Source organism: Lampris incognitus, chromosome 10 (assembly GCF_029633865.1).
Source record: "Lampris incognitus isolate fLamInc1 chromosome 10, fLamInc1.hap2, whole genome shotgun sequence".
In the NCBI taxonomy this organism is placed as follows: Eukaryota; Metazoa; Chordata; class Actinopteri; order Lampriformes; family Lampridae; genus Lampris; species Lampris incognitus.
In genome coordinates, this window is record NC_079220.1 from 47,708,598 (window position 1) to 47,731,547 (window position 22,950).

Below are 22,950 nucleotides of genomic sequence, written 5' to 3' on the forward strand. Positions count from 1 at the left end.
TCACAAGAGGCGAACGCCATCTTCTTATTTTGATATTTCCTCAGCGTGAGAAATAAGATCGGTCGCTTTCATCAAAAAGTTATTTGTACAACCCAACATTTATTTGTCGGCACACACACATTTATTAAACACGTGTATTAAACACACACTTTAATCAAACTCGTTCCAAAACAGTGCAAGTATCATTATTGAGAGTGAAATTTGACTCCATTTCCCCCTCGGAGATGAATAAAGTATTCTGATTCTGATTAACGGATTATTCTGGCTGTTGTTTCACAGTCAACGTCTAACATCCCATAGGCTTACTCATACAAACACACGTTCAAGTGGAAATGGGGAATGTTACACATCCAGTTACAACAACAACCGTGGCGACGTCCCCGATTCTTTCTTCTGTTCTTCACAGTTTTATAGTTTAGCACCCGAGCCCGGCCTCTCTACCTGGATGGTTAAGGAGGCGGCCGCTGGCTCATCAATGAGCCAGAATAACTCTCCATCTGTAGGGAGCACACGAGCTGCAGGGAACACTGGACCTTTCCCACCCTCCAGCACGTCCTGCGTACAAGAAAGATAGAAATCTCAATGTTACGTGACAAGTGTAGCCATATTACATGTCTCACTGATATGATATAATATAGTCGAGTATAGTAAAGCCTGTCTAATCTGTATAACTTTTAAATAGTTTTGTCAATGTTTTCATTTTAACCTATCTCCTGTGGCCGGCTATTGGTATCCGTTCTTCTAAACCCCAACCTCAGATGGGGGGGGGGGGGGTTGTGCCACTATAATGCGATAAATATCGCTAGACAATACGGAAGTTATAATCATCGCCATAATCACGAGATTTTAGACCATATCGATACCTGTCGTATCTTCTTACATTTGCAAAAAAAATAAAAAATACCATCACACCAAAACTGCTTTTCAAATCATACTCCCTTCACATATTTCAAGACCTCATTTTGTGAGACATGTTAGGTAACAGATTATCATTCAGTTAGACAACAAAAGCATGTAAAGACAGTACATGACAAATAATCGTTTGTCTGAATTAGTGCCCACCCGATGATAAACATTAAAGCTCTCTGAACATGAAAGCGCTATCGTTTTATGTGCTGCGTACTGTAAAGTCAATAAAATCACACTTGACCTTTAACACCGGTGCTTTGCTGCCCCCTGTCGACACAAAGACCACACAGCTTGCAGCGTTGACAACAGGAAACGTCATGGTCACACGCTGTGGCGGTGGTTTAGGAGAGTCACTGATGGGGGCCACAATCTTTCTGGTTTCCTAAAATTAGAAGTGTACCAAAACGCAAACCAATCACTTATAGTATGTAATACATATTAAGTATAGGTGCGGATCAGACCAACATCACACCACAAACCACCCGTGTAATTGACAAATGTACGACGCATGTGTGTGATGTAGATGCCACACCAGCTTTTAATCAGCATCCACAGGGAAGGCCACAGAACCCACAAGGCCACAGGACTCGCCTTAAAAACATGCACATGAATGACGTGTGTGTGCTTAAGAGAATTTCTTAACAAAAATGACACATCATTTAGCATTTTGCTAAATTTTAGCAAATTTGCTAGTTCACACCATTGGTGTGATCTAGCAAGTCAAGAACCACAGTAAAGAGCCCGAGAGACTGATGTGCCTCCAAGCTGCTGACAGTAAAACTGAATGATGTGTTACATATGCATAATAACTATGGAATGAAATACTCAATGCCTATACCACACACACACACACACACACACACACACACACCCCCGGAACAATTTACAGATAGTCTGCAATCCTTTAACCTAATTAGCACTGGTTAACTTAATTCAGCTTTCTTAAATAGGAGAATTCAGTCCAACATGATTAAACGCCCAGATGTTAGAAGGATAGTTCAGTATAGCCTAATTTGGTGCCATGTACGATAATTAAAGCCTTTTAGTGCAATACATCATTGTACCTCTTCATTAAAAGATGCAACACCACGCTAATGTAAAGAAATGTGGGCATAGTACATTAGCCCATCATTCTAGCACAGTCTTCTCAATATTTGTGTAAATAAATAACTTTCAACCAAAAACCAGAAAGCCAAGTCTTAAACTAATCCTAAAGGGGGATTTAAATGTTCATTTTGAGAACACTGACAATATGTTCACTAAAGATTTTAAAGCAACGTTAGATTGCTTTGATCTAACACAAAATGTCAACTTTTACAACCTACACCAAGGCTCATAACCTTGGCTTAGTTTGCTGTTCTGGCATCATGCCATATGACACCACCTCTGCTGAACTACCCATCTCTGACCATAAAGTTCTGTTATTCAACACCGACCTACTGCTCAGTAAATCAAGGGTGCATCATACATGTTGATCCAGATGATCTCAGCAGTTTAATTACCTCGAACCCCATTCCTGCTCCCACTCCCTTGCTCCCTAATCTTTCTGACTACTAAAATGATAGTTTAAAATGATAGTTTAGCTCCCCTGAAAACACAGGTTGTCTCATTTGCCCATACTGCTCCCTGGTATGCACCTGAACTACATCAGCTCAAGGCTATAGGTAGGCATCTTGAGAGGCTTTGCACCAAATTGGACTTGCTGTTCATAAACAAATGTATCCGGATCATATACTCCATTACAAAACTGCTCTTTTAAACAGCTAAAACATTTTATTATGCAAATATCATCAGTACAAGTGAAGGGAATACCAGAACTCTTCTCCACAGTGAAACCAATATAAACAGTAACCTTTCTAATGAACAATGCTCTGCTTTTTTGAAGTTTTTCAACTCCACAATTACTACTACCATTCAGCTAGCAGCTAGCCTCTGCTAACATCATGCAGACTGACTTACCATCAGCAAGCGCCATGAAACTATCCCCATCCATTGTCCTATGTGTCTTCCAACTGAAAAACCACATTTTTGAACTTATGTCTAGCAGTGCCACATGTCACTTGGATCCAATTTCCATAACCCTAGTTAAAACATGCCTGCCCTCTATCATCTCCCTGATAACCTCCATCATCAACTCCTCTCTGTTCACTGGTACAGCTCCCCCTTCACTGAAGGTTGCCATAATCAGACCAACTTTGAAAAAACCTAATTTAGATTCTAATGACCAAAACAACTGTCGACCTATTTCCAACTTACCATTCATCTCCAAAATCACTTCAACCCCAGATCTACCTTGATAACAATAATCTCTTTTAACAATTCCAATCTGGCTTTTGCCCCAAACAGCACAGAAAAAGCCCTGCTTAAGATCACTAATGACCTCCTTCGTGCAGCTGACTCCGGTCTACTTTCCATCCTCATCCTCACCGCAGCCTTTGATACTATACCCCATCAGCTCCTCGTGGATTGTCTGGCTAGCATTGGAGTTGGGGGCACTGTGTATCAGTGGTTTGCTTCCTGCCTTATGGACAGGACACATTTTGTACAAATTTAGAATTACCGGTCAGAAAGTTTGATAGTTCCTCATGGAGTTCCACAGGGTTCAGTCTTGAGGGCACTCCTGTTTATTATTTACCTCGTTCCTCTTGGCAACATCTTCTGGCACTATGGTATCCATTTCCACTGTTACGCTCATGATACACAGCTTTATGTGTCCACTAAGCCCACTTCCACTCTCCCCTCCAGTACCCTCTCTGCTTGTCTCCCTGATACACAGATATGGATGACTAACAATTATCTGAAATTCGACAGTAGTAAACCTGAGCTACTCCTCATTGGCACTAAATCTACACTCTAAAAAACTAATATTTGCTCACTCCCCATTGCTGGAGCCACCATACCTGTCTCCTCTCAGGCCAAGAGACCTGGTGTTATCCTAGATAGCACGCTTTCCTTTTCCAGTCATATAAACAATGTCTCCCGGATTGTCTTTTTCCAGCTGTGAAACATCTCCAGACTATGCCCTGGTTTAATACAACACTCCACTGAAGTCTTAGTCAATGCTTTGGTCACATCATTATTCCCATATTATATCACATATAGTATGTGATGGCAACACATCCGCCATGTTGGAGGACAGTGGCTCCAATCCATAGGCTACTGTGTTGTTCTCACTGCACGATGCTAAATGTTTTCTAAACAGTAAGAGTGGACAGAATTTGTTTCAAGGTTTGATTCATACAGAATAGCTATCGTGGTTCAATATTTTACAATGGTTAATTTCTGTGCTGTTTTTAGCTGTTCCAATCGAGCTGACAGAGAGCGGAACAAGTCCTACTTTTGCTTTCCAAAGATAATCAGCCATCAAAGAGAAAAAACTCGAAGGTTGTCAGAGGAAAGAAGAAAATGGATATCGAGGATAAGTCGGGAAGATCTTACAGATGAAAAATTAGTATCACGCAGAAGTTAAGATACCTGCTTTTACAAAAGGGAAAAAGCAGGCTGGTCCTTTAGAAATTGAGGCAACAAGAAAAATTGCATCTGTCTGCATCCATGTCGAGCGTGTCATTGGCCTAGTATGGAGAAACTTTACAATTTTACAAGGAATTTTACCAATAGACTACCTCAGTAATAAGGATAGTGCTGGTATGACAACAGTGGATATGATTGCCTCGGTTTCTTGTGCACTGACAAATGTGTGTGACTCAGTAGTTCCTTCAGACTGATACAACTTTTAAGTTATATAATATTCATTGTATAAAACCGTTATAATATTTTTTTTCAAGAAACACAAGCATTTAAAAATAAAGACAACATTTCAATTTTATTAAGACATTTTTCAATTGTCTCCTCCAAGAATCACCACCTTAACGTGGTGAAGGGGTTTGTGTGTCCCGGTGATCCTGGGAGCTGTGTTGTCGGGGGCAATAGCCCCTGGTAGGGTTTCCCAAGGCAAATTGGCCCCAGGGTAGGGGCCAGACTAAGAGCAATTCCCAAGAAACCCAATGAAATCACACCAGCAGAGTTACAGCACTTCGCCCAGAAAAGGGAAACCGGGGCCCCCTCCTGGAGCCAGACCTGGGAAGGGAGCTCACCAGCAAGTGTCTGGTGGCCAGGCCTTGGCCAACAGGGCCCGATTGGGCCCAGCCCAAAAAAACAACATGAAGCCACCACCCTGTGGACCCACCACATTTGGGGATGAGCATTGCAGGCCAGGCGGCAGGCAAAAGAGGGGACCAGGGCGTGCTGACTTCCGGCATCGCAGATTGGTCCTCGAGACGTGGAATGTCACCTCTCTGGCAGGGAAGGAGCCTGAGCTGGTGCGGGAGGTAGAGCGGTACCAACTAGATATAGTTGGGCTCACCTCCACACATAGCATGGGCTCTGGTACCGAATTCCTGGAGAGGGGCTGGACTCGTTACTTTTCCAGAGTTGGCCAAGGTGACAGGCGCCAGGCGGGTGTGGGGATACTCACAAGTCCCCGGTTGAGTGCCACTATGTTGAAGTTCTCCCCGGGGAATGAGAGGGTTGCCTCTATACGACTGCGAGTCACTGGGGGGAAGGCTCTGACTGTTGTGTGTGCTTATGCACCGAATAGCAGTTTGGAGTATCAGGCCTTCTTGGAGTCTCTGGGTGGTGTCCTGGATAGGGCTCTGCCTCGGGACGCTATAGTTCTGCTGGGGGACTTCAATGCTGATGTGGGCAATGATGGAGAAACCTGGAGGGGCATGATTGGGAGGAACGGCCTCCCCGATCTGAGCCCGAGCGGTGCCTTGTTACTGGACTTCTGTGTGAGTCATGGATTGGCCATAACAAACACCATGTTTGAACATAGGGTATCTGAACATAAGGTATAAGTGTACTTGGTACCAGAACACTTTTTTGCTGCCACCGCAACCCGATCCCGGAGAAGCGGCTGAAGATGAATTAATGAATGAGTAAAGGAATGATTGAATTTTTCATTTGTGTGTCAATCATCATCAGCAGTTATAAGTTAAATCTTAAAATTACATGGTTTGAATATAATTAGTACAAGAGGGAGAGAAATTGCTTTTATTTTGCAAATTTGTTAACATATCGGTCTAACATATCGTTAGACCGATATGTAGACCGATAAGTGCAAGCTTTTCCATATATCTCACCTTGGGTTTTCCAGCTAAAGCTTGTACACAACTCTTGATTGAAGCCATCATGGAATTGCATGAGATTGGCCTAACAGCCGAAAATCCTCAGATTGAATCTGATCCTTTGCGCCGTTAGGCCAGAAATTTGTAAAATGTATTTTTCAAACTGTTTTTCGAACAGTGGATCACAACTGCGATGTTTTATTTCTGTACGTTTGTCCGATTTTCGCTTAAAATTTCGTTCTTGTAAACACAGATCGACAATGAGAACTTCAGTGTAAACAGTGGTTGCTAAGGTCTAGCTCTCCTCCAACATGGCGGAGCTGTTTGTTGCCAATGAAAAAGTCCCGTGATTGAGAATAACCCATACGACTACTGCAATGCGATCCTGGCAGGCATCCCCAGTAAACTTATTTCAACTCTTCAACTCAACTCAACTCGTCCAGAATTCTGCAGCATGGACTTAATACACGTTCAAAGTCCACTGAGCGTATCTCTCCCCTGCTGATTCAATTACACTGGCTTCCTGTGTCTCAGCAAATTAACTATAACATTTTATCATTAACATTCAAAGCTTTTCCGAATCTATTCCCTGCTTATCTCACTGACCTTCAGACTTACACTCCATCTCACGCCATGCGTTTTTCACCAGCAGGTTTACTGGCACTACCGGCCATCAACCTCAGCACAATGGGTGCTAGGGCTTTCTCCTATGGAACGCCATTCCCCGTCACACCCACATACCGGACTCCATTACAGAATTCAAAACTGCTCTTAAAACCCACCTTTTTAAACTAGCATACTCACTTTAACAGCATAAAATTAATGTTTTTTAACTTGTTACGACCCTCGGTAACAAACTTGTTACGACCCTTGGTAACAAACTCGTGCTGATGTAAACTCAATTGCTTGTTGTGTGTTTTATTGTTGATTGCACTAGTTTATTTTTACTGCTTTGTTTTATTGTATTTGATGTAAGGTGACCTTGAGTGTCATGAAAGGCATCTTTAAATAAAACGCATTTATTTATTCAGTTAAACTGAAACAGCTCAGTATACAGTGAATAGGAGAGTATGTTTTGAGCCTTTATACACAATTTTTTTGTTTTTTAATAATATTCCTCTTAAGAGTTTTACAAGGTCTAAAACAGGAAAAGTACCCATTTCACCAGAGTCCCTCAATGTGCTTTTACTATATGTCCCCATTCACTCTCTACACAGCAACTTCAAAACATTTACTGCTAGGGCATCCCAAGTTGAAATCTTGATTCATTAGCTTCTAGCTTTAGGGGCTTGCTGTTCCTGTTCAGTCATGTTGCACTGCCCCTGATCAGTGGAATAACATGGGAATTTATAAACTGAGAGTTCATTGAATGCAAAAACAAAATATAGTATAAAAAACACTAGGGGAAAACAATTTATTTGACAAGTAATTGTGTGAAAGAGTGTATTACTTACATTCAAGTGTGCAAAATAGAATATTGCTATTCTAAATTTGCTATTCTAAATGTTCATTTGTCTGTTGTGCACTATATACACCATATGGACAAAAGTATTGGGACACACCTCTTAATCATTAAACATTGAATTCAGGTGTTTCATTTACACTCATAGCCACAGGTGTATAAAATCCAGCAGCTAGCCATGCAGTCTGCATTTACAAACATTTGTGAAAGAATGGGTCGTTCTGAAGATTTCAGTGAATTCAAGCATGGTACTGTCATAGGATGCCACCTTTGCAATAAGTCAGTTCGTGAAATTTCTTCCCTGCTAGATATTCCACGGTCAACTGTAAGTGGTGTTATTGAAAAGTGGAAGCGTTTAGGAACAACAGCAACTCAGCCATGAAGTGGCAGACCACGTAAAGTCACACAGTGGGGTCAACGAGTGCTTAGGCGCATAGTGCGTAAAAGTTGCCAACGCTCTGTTGACTCAATAACTGCAGAGTTCCAAACTTCCTTTGGCATTAACATCAGCACAAAAACTGTGCGCCAGGAGCTTCATGGGATGGGTTTCCATGGCCGAGCAGCTGCATGCAAGCTTTACATCACCAAGCACAATGCTAAGCATCGGATGGAGTGGTGTAAAGCACGCTGCCACTGGACTCTGGAGCAGTGGAAACGTGTTCTGTGGATTGACGAATCACACTTCTCTGTCTGGCAGTCTGATGGACGAGTCTGGGTTTGGCGGATGCCAGGAGAATGTTATCTGCTTGACCACATTGTGCCAACTATAAAGTTTGATGGAGGAGGATAACAGTATGTGGTTGTTTTTCAGGGGCTGGGCTAGGCCCCTTAGCTCCAGTGAAGGGAAATCTTAATGCTTCAGCATACCAAGACATTTTGAACAATTCTATGCTTCCAACTTTGTGGGAACAGTTTGGGGAGCGCCCTTTTCTGTTCCAGCATGACTGTGCCCCAGTGCACAAAGTAAGCTCCATTAAGACATGGTTGGGTGAGCTTGGTGTGGAAGAACTTGACTGGCCTGCACAGAGCCCTGACTTCAACCCCATCAAACACCTTTGGGATGAACTAGAACGGAGATTGCGAGCCAGGTCTTCTCGTCCAACATCAGTGCCTGACCTCACAAATGCTCTTCTGGATGAATGGGCAAAAATTCCCACAGACACACTCATATATATATATATATATATATAGTGCCACCTTGGCAGCTGATGAGTGCTTTATGCACAAAACAGGCTTGTACTGCTATGTATTTAAGTTTTTTTTTCCTACATCTACCTTATATATATATTTCAAGCACTTTTATCAACACCATTGACGGTTTCCGGAAAGAAAAAAAACACGCTCTCTCTCTCTCTCTCTCTCTCTCTCTCTCTCTCTCTCTCTCTCTATATATATATATATATATACATATTTTTTTTTTATTTTTTATAAATAAATAAAATCTCCTGTTCATGGAGGTAGCATATGGCTTGGAAGTCAGCTGCAGACCGAAAGCATGGGTGTGGTTAACTGCGGGTCAGCAGCCGCAGTTATATAATAAATAAGCCTTTATATCAACAGTTAACCCATTTCACCCATTTCTGTGTCTGCTTGCAGTGAAAACAGGGCCAGAGTTTGGACTAGCCATGCAGGCAGAGGCACAAGGAACTTGAAATGGACTTGGCATACTGTTTTGTTGGACTGTTCTTCGGTGGTCTGTGTTTCTGAGTACAATGAACAGCCACGGTGCCTGCATTTGAAAAGTCCTCTTGTCATCCATTAGTCCAACACACAAGAACTCATCACAGAGTTGTATTTAATATGTAGTTATTTCTTTATACTTGCATAATCCTTTGCAGTATAGATATGGCATTATTGCCATGTTCTGCACGCTGAATTTATGCTGTAATCTTCTTAAGAGATTAAAATAATATGCAAAAATAATGCAATAAAGGAATTTTCAAAATGAATAATAGCGATTGACTATTAAAACTGCATTGGTGCAAGCGATAAAGAGGAACCAAATTGGCCTCCCTGCATTATATGGACTTAACCTGATGAAAGACCTCAATAGATAGGAATAGCATCTAAACAGCCTTAATTGCATCCATATGGAGAAATGCTTCTTTTATGTGCATTTCCACACAAGGACAGATGGATGGCATGGTATGGATCGTAAAAAAACATAGTTTCCCACGCAGATTCAACTCGAGTCAGTAAAGATGAAGAGGGCTCTTACCTCCAGGAGAAGATGATCTGGGAAGAGGGAGCAGGTGTGTCCATCAGGGCCCATTCCTAGCAATAGCATATCAAACTTGGGTATGCCGTCGTTAGGGAAGGCCTATAATTTGTAAGAAAAGCAAGCCATTAATGTTCAACAACAACAACAATCTCTAACAGCACCCGGCTAGGTGCTTGTGACAGTGATGTTGGGAATTGTTGCATATAACAGGTGCCTATACCTCTTTCAGTTTACAGGTATAATCCTCGGCACACTCATTCACTGGCAGAGACGGATTGATGGCCAAGATACCACTCTCGGGAATGTTGATCTTGGTGAACAAGTGGTTCTGGTAAAGGAGCCAATGATTCAGCGTTACAAAACCAACAGTTTCAGACTATAATTCCACACAGTGTAAGCACTAAAGCTCAAATCTGGGGTTTTCCTCCGTTAATAAATAGTTATTTTATGGTTGGAAAAACTCTTGATAATCTGCTATTGAACATTTTGACAGGGTACTTGAACATATACCTTGTACAGCCCGTATGTGCTCTCAGGATCATCGAAGGGCACAACCCGCTCATCGCAGAAACCGACAACCCACTTACTGCAGTCCAGATCTGGCAGACGGAGCAGCTCCTTGCTGAGCATGGACACGAGGCTTCCTCCGGAAAGGCCCAGGGTGAATCGGGCATTGGAGGAAATGGCTTTCTCAGCCCGAGAAGCCACCAGATGAGCCAGCACCGGGCCCAGCTCTGCCGCGGAGGGGAACACCGCAACCCTTCTGCCAGCCATTAGACTTGAGCAGAAGGGTGAGGTGGGGGGGGGGGGGGTTACAGGTGCAATATACAAGAACGTTATAAGCCACACTACTTTGAAAGTAAGCACGCGGCTTCTCGAGAGACTGGTACTCTCGGCCGAAACAAACATTCCAGGTCTCTTTTTGCTCCAGGGTCCGATATTAATAAAATGCCATTTGAAAATGGTACAGCTATTTTACCATTTGCTTTCAACAACAATTAGTTCTTGTCTGACAATCGTGAGTCATTTAAACCATCGTAACAGTGTCAAATTGAAGCGGTTGGACCTTGACTTTAATGAGGGAGTTCAAATAATTGTAGAGCTTCATATCAAACAGTCAGGATTTGGCGCTGGAAAACAGGCAAAACTCATCCGGATGCATTGCTGCTCGGTTAACAACTACAAGCGTATTTGCGAAGTAAACCTTGTTTCTTTGACAGACTGTTAAATCCACACATACTAACACAGCATAGCTTTTGGTGTAATAACGCACTGGTACAATTTTTTAGCGTTAAAAGTTTCTTTACCTGTTAAGGTTTCCAGGAGGACGATTTTCTGTCGGCAAATTTAATCCACTTCCGCAAAGGGTTTTTTTTTTCATTCTTCTTCCTCCTGGTTTTTACGGCCGGTTGGCATCCAAAATATTGTGTTGCTGCCATCTGCTGGATTGAACGTAAAATTTCCGCTGACTGAATAAAATTAATCCTTTCCACCCATTTGCCACTCTGCTATGACTTCTCCATTTCTCAGGTTTCTGAGAGGGGCTAAAAGCCTCTCTCAACAGCTGCAGCACACCTTCTCCGGAAACTCCTACAACACCAAGAAATGTCATTGCTGCATCTACAATTATGTCAGTTCTCTCCGATTTTCTTTCTACTCCAGCAATACAGCTAGTTACCATTGCCGAAAAGGCCAAAAACTTCCTCTGATCCTTACCAAAGCAAAACTCAGCATGCTTCCTGGCTGACTTGTCCTCCTTAGCTTCTTGTCTCACATCATTCTCGTTTTCTCTCCATTCTCTTAGCAGCTTCGGCATACGACCCCCTTTCCTGCTCTCATCTTGTTCACTTTCTCTTCCTTAATTCTTGTTGAACACCGTGCTGCCCCCTTATCGTGATTTGCCTTGCAGTGCAGGCACTTTGCTTGAGCTTTGTCAACCATACAATCGTCCACATTGCAGTTGTCCTCCCCACATCTTCTGACTCCATTACATACTGCTGCAACATGTCCATATTCTTGACAGCAAAAACATCTGAGAGAAGCTCTCTCAGATGGCTTCACCCTGTAACTCCCACAATCAAAGTACACTTTTTCCGGCAAGTCCCCTTCAAATGTCAAACAAGACATGTCTCCTCAAAGACTGCCTAGAATCACTTGAGCAATTTGATGCATTCTTCTTCCTTTTCTTATTTCGAATCATTTTTTTTTCACCAAAATCTGCGACCAGTAAGATTATGTGACCCTTCCGCTAAAACACTCTCAGCCAGGAAACGGCAGTTTAGATAATGTCATGTTTAGGCATAAAATTAAAGATGGCTAAATTTAGGTATTAGGTTGGAGACAGTTGATGTGGGTTTGGGATAGTTAAGATTAAGATCAGCATTTGGGGGGGGGGGGGTTGGCCGAAAAAGAGCGTTTTGAGGGCAGTGTTACAAGGCTTACAAGGGTCACATAATCTGATGGGTCATAGTCAGGACCGAATTTGGGAAAAACCCTTCAGAAAATGAGGTGGTAGGCATTTTGGGGTAAAAGTGTTTTCTTGGTTGTTCCTATAGTATTTTTTTGTGCTGAATCCATTTCTGCCGGATGCCAAGCTGTACAAGTTACGGTTTAGTCCTAATTATTGATTAATTAGCATAATTATTGATTAATCGCCCAAAATTAGAAATGGCTATAATTTTCCTATTTGTTAATATTTAATATCAGATTGTGTTGTATCATTGTAAAGGGGACCTTCTAGGCTTTCCTTTAAGCCCATGGTTGTATCTTTCTGACAAACACAGAGGTCACATGACCTTTTTAAACCATAAATTACACAGCTGATATTCAAACAAGAGTTCTGAGCGTGGCCCAAGATCTTGTTTACAATGTGACAGGAGGGACACACTGGACACCGAAGCACGTGGGTCTAGCCAGTACCTTGCACCAGGCAACACGATCAAAGGAACTGGTCAAACTGTTTCACAATGCAGGACACACAATCAGCTATCACAGCTTGATGCAGGTTGACACTGCTCTGGCAGAGAAAACGCTACAAACCATGGATCCAGAAACAGGAGCAGTGACACCACCTAACTTTAGACATGGCAGATTTACACATTTTACATGTGACAACACTGACATCAATGACTCAACACTTGATGGTAGGAACACATTCCATGCAACACAGATGGCAGGGTGGCAACGTGGTCCAGAAGAGGTCATGATGATGAAAGATTTGAAGCCATCAAAAACGGAAAGCCTTCAGGTACCTAAGGTAATGGATATGCTAATTCCAGCCAGAGTTATAGAAGGAAAGACCTGTCCGAATCAACAGAGAATACAAAAAGAGTGGTTCCAAACATCAGATGAGAATGGATCAACTACACAAGCTACTGCCAAAGACATGACATTCTTTTACAAGCATCAAGATGAAGGAGATGTGAAGGAAGGTTGGATAAGCTTCAATCAACGTCTCAGTGAAATCTCACCTGAAATGACAATCACTGGTTACATGCCCATCATCCAGGCGCCTGCTCACAACCTAGATACACTGAATACGGCTGTGCTTAGATGCAAACACGTAGCCAGAGAACTGGGGCAACATCATGTAGTCACCACAGTAGACGAGGCATTGTTCTGTAAATTGATGGAGCTGAAGTGGGCAAATGCTGACTACATGGATTGCCTCATCATCAGATTAGGTGGCCTTCATACTGCAATGAAATTCATGGCAGTCATCGGCAAGCACATCCAATCATCTGGACTGTTGGAAGCATGGGTTGAGAGCAACCTACTTGGCCCCAAAACTGCTGAACTAGTCATGACAGGGAAGTCCTACAACAAAGGAATCAGAGCCCACAAAACCACTCTCCAATCCATGTGGAGGATGCTTATTGCTGAGCTGCTTAGCTTCCTGGTAGACAGGAATCCGGACATCAAAGAGCAATTGGAGAAGACCAAGACCGGCCCTGCAGAAGATCTTGTGACGTTGCTTGCTTCTAAAGAGTTGGAAGCCACCACAGAAGCCTACTTTGCAGCCAATGACAACCCAAACTTCAGATTTTGGTGGGGCTACATGCAGATGGTCCACATCCTTCTGTTGTTCAATCGCGCTCAGAGAGATGGGACCTGGGACCTGCACCTTTATGCATTCCAGCGAATGTTGCCTTACTTCATGCGGTACAATCATACCAACTATGCTTGCTGGGGGACCATCTACCTGAATGAGATGCACCAACTTCCACAGCAAGTCAAGAGGGAGTTTGAGGCTGGAAACTTTGTGGTCAAACGCCCTTCACAATGCTTCAACCAAGTGGACCCCGATCAAAGTCAGGAGTGGCTAGGCTGTATCGGCAAAAAGAGAGGAGGCATTATTGGAATCACAAAGACATCTTCAGCTCTCAGCCGGTGGGCTCTGTCTTTCAACCTCCGAAGTGATCTTGCCCATAACACCAGGGTGGCCTTGGGTCTGGGAACCGGTGACAACTGCATCCATAATGAAACCACAAAAGGCAGAATGAAACGGGACTCAAAAGATGAAGATTCTTTGCTCACTGTCTTGCAGAGATTTGGTCTCTTTTCCACTAACCTGCCCCAGACACCGCAACACTGCAAACAACGACTTGGCTACACAGGCTATCGAAGATGACCTGTTGAACACTCCACAGAAAGGGCAAGATCGGTTGGATGCTTTTGTCAAGGAGAGGCTGATGCCATCTAAGGAGAGAAGAGTGGGCTTCAGGGACAAACTGATACGGAACAAGTATTTGACTTTTTCCTCACTGTTTGAAGTAAAACAGTCAGATCCCAAAACTGGAAAGGCAAAAACTGTCAAGGCAGACAGGAACATCCTACAGCATCTCATCACAGCCTATGAAGCAGGACGTACAGTCAACCTGGACAACATAATGATGCATGAACTGTTTGTTGTACATCTGTCTTTGGCAGAGGTTAACGGGCAGCTTCGTTCAGGTTCAAAGGCAACATTTGCAAAGACCTTGACAGCTGACATACCATGTCCTAATCACCTCAAAGCCAGAGATCTACAGTGTGAACCAACGCTAGTCATTGATGGACAAGCTGTAATCATTTCCATTGGAAAACCACAAGAAGCCAAAACCTTTGGAGACCTGGCAGACACCTTTGTTGAATCTGTTCTTCAAAGTGGCACACAGTTCCAGCGAATTGATGTCCTTCGATTGCTACCATGAGCACTCAATCAAAGGCGGAACACGGAAACGGCGTGGGAAAGGCTCAGTGGCAATCAGAAGACCAGTTACAAACAGAGATTTACCACTTCCTGCAAAGTGGGAGAACTTCATTGCTCACGAAGACAATAAGGCAGACCTTGCTCGCTTTCTCTCCCAGCAGCTGATTCAGAGGGCACCAGCAAACAAAACCATAGTTGCTGCAGGTGGTTTCAGCGACGAAGAGATGGTCGAAGTTTCTGACCCAACCCTTGATACAGACAGCTTGGAAGCTAAACATGAAGAAGCAGATACAAGAATTGTTCTTCACTGCATTAGAAGAAGAGCGGCAACCATTGTTGTGTCAGCAAGAGACACCGACGTCTTGATTCTGCTGATTGCCCACTTCCACAGAATGCCATGCCAACAAATCTGGATGAAAGCAGGGACAGCAAAGGACAGAAAGTACATCCCCATTCATGCAGTTGTGGAAAAGCTGCAGATGGAAGAACAGGTCCTTGAGCTGCTTCCAGGTTTCCATGCACTGACTGGGAGTGACTCAACATCATACATTGCAGGACACATGAAGAAGACCTGCTGGAATGTGTTTGGACAGCACAGCCATCTACTCAAGGGGCTTGGTGAAGGTCCTGAGCTTAGTGACTCTACCATCCAGGATGCAGAAGTGTTCTTCTGCAAATTACACTGCTCAAAAAAATAAAGGGAACACATCAGCAATGCAATGTAGCTCCAAGTCAATCACACTTTTGAGATATCAACCTGTCCAGTTAGGAAGCAACACTGATTTGTGAATCAATTTCACCTGTCGGTAAATTGTCTAATTTCCACCAGGTGGAAATTAGACAATTTGCAAGACAACCCCTATAAAAGGAATGGATTTGCAGGTGGTGGTCACAGACCATTTGCCTGTCCCCGTCTTTTCTGGCCGATCTTTGGTTAGTTTTTCATTTTGCTAGTGCCCTCACCACTAGAGGTGGCATGAGGCGGTATCTGCAACCTACAGAAGTTGTTCAGGTAGTGCAGCTCATCCAGGATGGCACATCAATGCGTGCTGTGGCAAGAAGATTTGATGTGTCTCCCAGCACAGTGTCCAGAGCATGGAGGAGGTACCAGGAGACAGGCCAGTACACCAGGAGACGTGGAGGGGGCCGCAGGAGGACAACAACCCCGCAGCAGGACCGCTATCTGGTCCTTTGTGCAAGGAGGAACAGGAGGAGCACTGCCGGAGCCCTACAAAACGACCTTCAACAGGCCACTAATGTGCAGGTTTCTGCTCAAACAGTGAGAAACAGAATGCATGAGGATGGTATGAGGGCCCGACGTCCACAATTGGGGCCTGTGCTCACAGCCCAACACCGTGCAGCCCAATTGACCTTTGCCAGAGAACATCTTGGTTGGCAGATTCGCCATTGGCGCCCTGTGCTCTTCACAGATGAGAGCAGGTTCACACTGAACACATGTGACAGACGTGAGAGAGTCTGGAGACGCTGTGGAGAACGTTCTGCTGCCTGCAACATCCTCCAGCATGACCGGTTTGGCGGTGGGTCAGTGATGGTCTGGGGAGGCATATCCTTGGAGGGCCGCGGAGACCTCTACGTGCTAGCCAGAGGTACCATGACTGCCATTAGGTACCGGGATGAGATCCTCAGACCCATTGTCAGACCATATGCTGGTGCAGTGGGCCCTGGGTTCCTGCTCATGCATGACAATGCTCGTCCTCATGTGGCCAGAGTGTGTCAGCAGTTCCTGTATGTCGAGGGCATTGATGCTATGGACTGGCCTGCACGTTCCCCAGACCTGAATCCAATCGAGCACCTCTGGGACATCATGTCTCGTACCATCCGCCAACGCGATGTCGCACCACAGACTGTCCAGGAGTTGACCGATGCCCTGATCCAGGTCTGGGAGGAGATCCCTCAGGAGACCATCCGTCGTCTCATCAGGAGCATGCCCAGATGTTGTAGGGAGTGCATACAGGCACGTGGAGGCCACACACACTACTGAGCCTCATTTTGAATCGTCTTGAAGAATTTCCACAGAAGTTGGATCAGCCTATGTTCTCATTTTCCACTTTGATTTTGAGTATGATTCTGAATCCAGACCTTAATGGGCTAATGATTTTGATTTCCATTGATCATTCTTAGGTTATTTTGCTCTAAACACATTCCTCTGTCTAATAAATAAAGATTTTCAGCTGAAATATTTCATTCATCGAGGTCTATATTGTGTTTTTAGGTGTTCCCTTTATTTTTTTGAGCAGTATATATGGTGCAATGAACACAAACAACATCAATGAAGTCCGTTTGGGCATGTTTGTCAAGGGCATGACCATAGAGAGACTGCCACCCACCAGAGATGCTCTGAACTTTCACATTCAGCATGTGCACTTCCAGACTTTGGTCTGGCGCCAGGCCCACTTACAGTACCCAGTGCTGCCACCCCTTGAAAATATGGGATGGAAGATGAAGGACAATGTGCTTGTTCCTGAACTCATGTCGCTGCCTGCAGTTCCAGATGCCTGTGAGGAGCTAGTCTGTGGCTGCACAACTGGATGCAAGACAGCCCGATGCAGCTGCAAGCCAAACCAATGCACTGCATCTTGTCAGTGCCGAAAGTCAAGTGACCTTTGCATGAATATGTAATGCACTGAAGAAAATAAAAAATGTGATCACAAAAAAAATGAATATGTAATGCACTGTTGTTTTGATTTGATCATTACTATCCATATTTGTAATTAGTGGCCATGTTCAGTGAATTTTATTGATTAATTAAATGGATGAAAAATGTTTACCTGGCCTATGATTATAATTGCATTAGTATTAGTAATATTATCATTATATCTAGACAATTGGTGTGGTAGTTTTTACGTAATGCTGGTCCAAAGAATGAATGGAGGAGAATGGGCCTGAGCCGGTGACTTCTTATTTAAGGCTCACAATAACCTCTCACAAACAAATAGTATGGGTATATTATACATTTCCTGAATCCTCAGAGTCCACTAAGTATTGAGATTGTTGGGTTTTGGGTCCCTGATGTCCCTTGATCCCACAGGGATAAAAGAAACTATGTAGTGTAGGCGAAAATTGTGGGAAAATGTGTGTAATTTATGGTTTAAAGAGGTCATGTGACCTATGTGTTTGTCAGAAAGATACAACCATGGGCTTAAATGAAAGCCTAGAAGGTCCCCTTTACAATGATATCAAACAACCATATATAGAATATTAAAAAATAGGAAATTTATATCCATTTCTAATTTTGGGCGATTAATCAATAATTATGCTAATTAATCAATAATTATGACTAAACCATAACTATTACAGCTTGGCATCCGGCAGAAATTGATTCAGCACAAAAAAAATACTAGAGGAACAACCAAGAAAACACTTTTACCCCAAAATGCCTACAGGGTTCCAGAATTCTGAAGTTACAGCCCTGACTGTCACACATCTTGGTGTAACACCCTCTGGTGTCCTTTTCATTTCCAATTTCGCTCTCCGACTCCGACGCCATGTCCCTTTCACCTTTTTGATTTTTTTCCACTAGCCAATCACATTCTAGTTTTCACCGTGTTGCATTCTGGTCAACTGAGTCAATCTTAAATAAATGAAACAAACAGCGTGCAACAGAGCACCGAATAATCCCCTACTGTTAAAAATGTGCTTTAGCCCATCTATCCAGATCTGAAAGAACTATGTAAATTAACCGGTGCCGGCAGTTAGTCCACATATTCGGTCGGACAATGAAGAAGATGTAATCTATGAAAAGGCATGGTTGTGATGTGTCCTCCCCGACGATAGATGGAAACAATGGCACCATTTTCACATTTTCAGATGGTAGAAAAACACTCGGCTCATCTGCTGGGCATGCACACGTATCTCTTATCAATGTTTGGCAGTTAATATCGATTTCACCTAACAGTGACAACATTTAGTCAGTGTTGGCGACAATGTCGACCATGTTCTCTTTTCAGACACAGCTCGTCTCCATTATGGATGCCTTATCCAAAACAGCTGTAATGGAAATAAGCAAACTAGTCGAGATCGAAACAAAGATGCTAAAAATAGAGATAACCCGAGGAAGGAATGAAATAGCATCACTAACAGAGAAACTGCAATTAATGGAAAATTTGCTCTGGATTGCACAGGGGCGCAGGCAGGACGTATCGCGACCTTCCATGACACCCGGAGTTCACGATGATTCAGAAAACAATTGTGGAAGATCGGAGCCTGCGAGGGCAAGACCCGTGATAAAAAGGTAGGCCGACTGACTCCTATCAGCAGTTTTAAGCGAGTGATGGTGCACCCCACTGCTCCGATATAACTTCATATTTCCAACATCACCTTTCCCCTTACGGTCAATTAGCTGGTTTGTTTTGATCTAATCCAGAGTCTGTTGTTCCCAGTGAAAACACATGGGAGGACGCCTCCTATCAGGGTGACGTCTGCTCTTCCGCTGAAGTAAGTTTTCAACTGGACATCACGTGTAATATAGTCTAAAGTGTTGTGTACCGCTCCTCTGTAATGAGCACATCATTGTCCCGTCGACAGCTCACAAATCCAGCAACAGCAGAGCCTGAGTTTAAGGAGATAAAAAAGGAGCCATCTGAGGTAGACACAGTGACTGAGCCACAAGGAGCACATGAAAACGGTGAGTTTCTCCATTAACTTTTGTCAATAAGTAATTTTTTTTTAAAAAAGAACAAATAAAAACCGCAATCACTGACTAGTTGCACGACAGCTATTAAAACAATTAGTTAACTAAAGCGCACTTAAATCAAGGCTGGATTACGGACCGGGCGTGCTGGGCGAGTGCCCCAGGGCCCCGGACCATGAGGGGCCCCAGAAGGTCAGGGGTATTGTGTTTGCGTATAGTAGGGATCCCCAGTCATACCCAACAAGGGATGTTTGTTCCAACCCTGCGTCGCAATGCAGGGCCCAAGCTAGTCTCTATTGATGCGGGGCCCCAAGCTACAGTCTCTACTGATGTAGGGCCCCAAGCTACAAAGTCTCTATTGATGCGGGGCCCCAAGCTACAGTCTCTACTGATGCAGGGCCCCAAACTACAAAGTCTCTATTGATGCGGGGGCCCCAAGCTACAGTTTCTATTGATGCGGGGGCCCCAAGCTACAGTTTCTATTGATGCGGGGTCCAAGCTACATTCTCTACTGATTGTAGCAATTAAGAGTGCAACATGTGCCTTGTGTTTACATTGTAGCATTGAGAGTGCAACAAAGTCTGACATAGCGCAGACTCGATGCTTATGATCAAATTCATTGTTTCATTGTGTATAGTTTAACAAATGTGCTAGCTAGAATGCCCATACTGAAAAATAATTGGTAACAATTTCTATGAAGCTTGCATCTATAATGCCATATAAGCATCTATAACACCCCATAAGTGTAGCTACAAGTCATTGTAAGATTCATTATAACCATGTATACACCCTCACAACACCTCATAACCACCTTTATGATACATTATGTCAATTTAAAGCGGATTGATGCGTTATAAATATGTCATCATTAGCCTGTTTATCTGTCAGATGTCATAATACATCATAGCCAACTTGTTTTGCTGAAGTTTTGTAGAGATGCATGATGAGACTTCACTGCTATTTCACAGTCTTCAGCCATAGCCGTTAGTCATTGTACTACACATTGTAGGAAAGTATGGGCGCATAGATGCAATTGATGCTTATAGGGCGTTATAGATGCAAGCTTCATAGAAAGTGTTACCAAATAATTAAACAGATAGTTTTACTAAAATATGCCCATATTTCACTAAATTATTTGCTCTGAAACAAACATTTATTTCCTGTTGGTAAGCCGTTGTAAGTGGGAAGAAGCGCATTATGTTTGCGATGCTGTGAGCTGCTATTCTCATCTGTTTGTTTTGTGATTCAGAATTGTGTTGTACTTTGTAGTCGCCATCCGAATCCCATGCAGATTGGCATAGTGTCAACTACCATGTTGGCTATTTGCATTAGTTTTACATATAACAATGTTTAGTATTGTTTGCGTAGCCTATCAGAGGGGGCGGGGGGGGGCAATGGACACGCGTGCCCTGGGGCCCCCTGGTGGGTTAATCCGGCCATGACTTAAGTGCATTGATGTTTCTGCTTCTCAGCATCATATTATAATATGTGTCTTAAATAAATACTGTTTTTGGAGGTGTGCAACGGTGGTATCGTGTTCTCAACAGGAAGTGAATTGGTCACGGATATTCGGAAGAAGAGTTCAGATGTGAGCCAGTGCAGAGATCAGCAGTCTGCGTTTACCGAGAGCTCCGTGGCTCCGGCCACCCAGTCGTCCGTCGTCGGAGCCGGGACGCACCACATCCGGTGGATCTCACTCGCCCAATCAGAGCTTCAAGGTGGGCGTCCTACGCCCACGCCTCAGACCAACGCAGAGGCTGCTGGGAAGAACATGGGTCGAAACGTCGCCTCCCAAAAAAACGTGAGGGTTCATGGCCTGAGGAGCTCGGCGACTGCCAAGAGGTTTGCTTGCTCGCAGTGTGGCAAGAGTTTCCGGTGCTTCAGCCAGCTTGAAATACATGGGCGGAGTCACACGGGCGAGAAGCCATTCAGGTGTGCGCTGTGCAGTAAACGATACGCGCAGAAAGGCCACCTGTACACGCACCAGCGCACACACACTGGGGAGAAGCCTTACCGCTGTCCCGTCTGCGGAAAGGGCTTCATTCAGAAATGCACCCTCGACATGCATCAGCGCACTCACACGGGGGAGAAACCCTTTGTTTGCGTCAAATGCGGCAAGGGATTTACGAAGAACTGTAATCTCAAGAAACACCTGGCGGTACATTTAGACCCGAGTGTGCAGGCATATCGTAGTGAAATCTCAAATAGGCCTACCTATATTTAGCGTGAGGAAGGGGGTGCACATGAAACCGCCTCAGACGTGGCTGTCAATCAGTTTTCATTTTGTCACGTGTTTTAGTCGAACTGTTTTTAGGCATAATAAAGTTTGCTTTGCATCTGGGTGTGAGCGGCTGGGGACCGGGGATGCTGCATAGCCCCCCCCCCCCCCGGAAAAGATGCAGATTTGCTTGTATGATAATTTATGATGTCACTTTAGTGGGTTCTCTTTCCTTTTCTTATGATTGCATGTACACATTTCAATTCTGATAGCCCACCTTTGAGAGTAATGGCCACCCCATCCACACTGCCCAATGCAGATATTCCCTCGGCCATAGCTATAACTAACCTAACTCCCATTAAAAATAACCTGCTGTATGTTGGGTAATTCAATCCTTTCTTGTGAACTGAATGTTTTGAACAGAATGAGTTGCAGCCCCCATGGTCCCCCCAGATCGTTTGAATAAATTACACAAGTTGAAGGTCAGATAGCACCTGTTTTGTTTTCATAAAGAGACCAATGCACAGGAGTTGAAGATAACCTGGCAATTTCAGACAAGCCCAAGGCCTTGCATGTAAGCAGTAAAGTATGTCAGATAATGGCATACGTGAGTTGGGCCTATTTCCAGTTTTACAGCTGGCATTTGTTGATGCAGGCACATGCATCCTTTATGTCACTGGATGAGATGAAGCAGAAATATTCAGCCTAGATTAAAATAGGCTGCTGTTATTTCGCTTCTGATTCAGTCAGGTAAGAGTTGTGACCCTTTCCTTTTTTTTTACTTGATCACTCAAATGTAAAGGTATAGCCTACTTCACAGAAACGGGTAATTCCGAATTAAAGTCACAGATAGTCTAATATGCCTACACCCTTCACAAACAGACTGACAGAGACAGCCTCTGTGGTGGATTACCTGCGTTGGATGTGAGGACTGTGATGCTCTCTATCTGATGGGTAATTGACCCTACAGTTGGCAGGATATTCTTTGTGGCTCATTTCAGGACAGTTTTTGTATCAGGTGATGGTGGAGTGAATGTGAAACAATGAGAAGTGCATTGGGTAGCATATATTCTAAAAATGCAGCTGTGCTTTAAAACAAATCTACACAATCTACCACTGGATATTTCCTTTAATTTTATTGAAAATGTCTGTCGTGGCAATTATTTAAATTC

At 43.6% G+C, this 22,950-nt stretch overlaps 2 protein-coding genes across 2 annotated transcripts; one reads left to right on the top strand and one right to left on the bottom strand.

Moving 5' to 3' along the window:
* Positions 1 to 79: 79 nt before the first annotated feature.
* On the bottom strand, positions 80 to 11,073 carry pgls (6-phosphogluconolactonase). The gene is made up of 6 exons (XM_056287457.1): positions 11,026 to 11,073; positions 10,229 to 10,496; positions 9,939 to 10,046; positions 9,716 to 9,817; positions 1,151 to 1,291; positions 80 to 555 (listed from the first exon to the last, which is right to left on the bottom strand). The coding sequence occupies exons 2-6, from the start codon at positions 10,490 to 10,492 to the stop codon at positions 409 to 411; spliced, it is 762 nt and encodes a 253-aa protein (XP_056143432.1). The 5' UTR covers positions 10,493 to 10,496; positions 11,026 to 11,073; the 3' UTR covers positions 80 to 408.
* Positions 11,074 to 19,081: 8,008 nt separating this feature from the next.
* Positions 19,082 to 22,262, top strand: LOC130119832 (zinc finger protein 112-like). Its single transcript, XM_056288425.1, has 4 exons — positions 19,082 to 19,161; positions 19,310 to 19,364; positions 19,455 to 19,554; positions 21,108 to 22,262. The coding sequence occupies exons 1-4, from the start codon at positions 19,082 to 19,084 to the stop codon at positions 21,782 to 21,784; spliced, it is 912 nt and encodes a 303-aa protein (XP_056144400.1). The 3' UTR covers positions 21,785 to 22,262.
* Positions 22,263 to 22,950: the final 688 nt, after the last annotated feature.

Coding starts and splice junctions, on each gene's coding strand:
- pgls (XM_056287457.1), bottom strand. CDS start 10,492: ATGGCTGGCAGAAGGGTTGCGGTGTTCCCCTCCGCGGCAGAGCTGGGC. Junction 10,047..10,228: donor GCACATACGGGCTGTACAAG/GTATATGTTCAA, acceptor CTCCTTTACCAG/AACCACTTGTTCACCAAGAT. Junction 9,818..9,938: donor ATACCTGTAAACTGAAAGAG/GTATAGGCACCT, acceptor TACAAATTATAG/GCCTTCCCTAACGACGGCAT.
- LOC130119832 (XM_056288425.1), top strand. CDS start 19,082: ATGACACCCGGAGTTCACGATGATTCAGAAAACAATTGTGGAAGATCG. Junction 19,162..19,309: donor GCAAGACCCGTGATAAAAAG/GTAGGCCGACTG, acceptor TGTTGTTCCCAG/TGAAAACACATGGGAGGACG. Junction 19,365..19,454: donor ACGTCTGCTCTTCCGCTGAA/GTAAGTTTTCAA, acceptor TCCCGTCGACAG/CTCACAAATCCAGCAACAGC.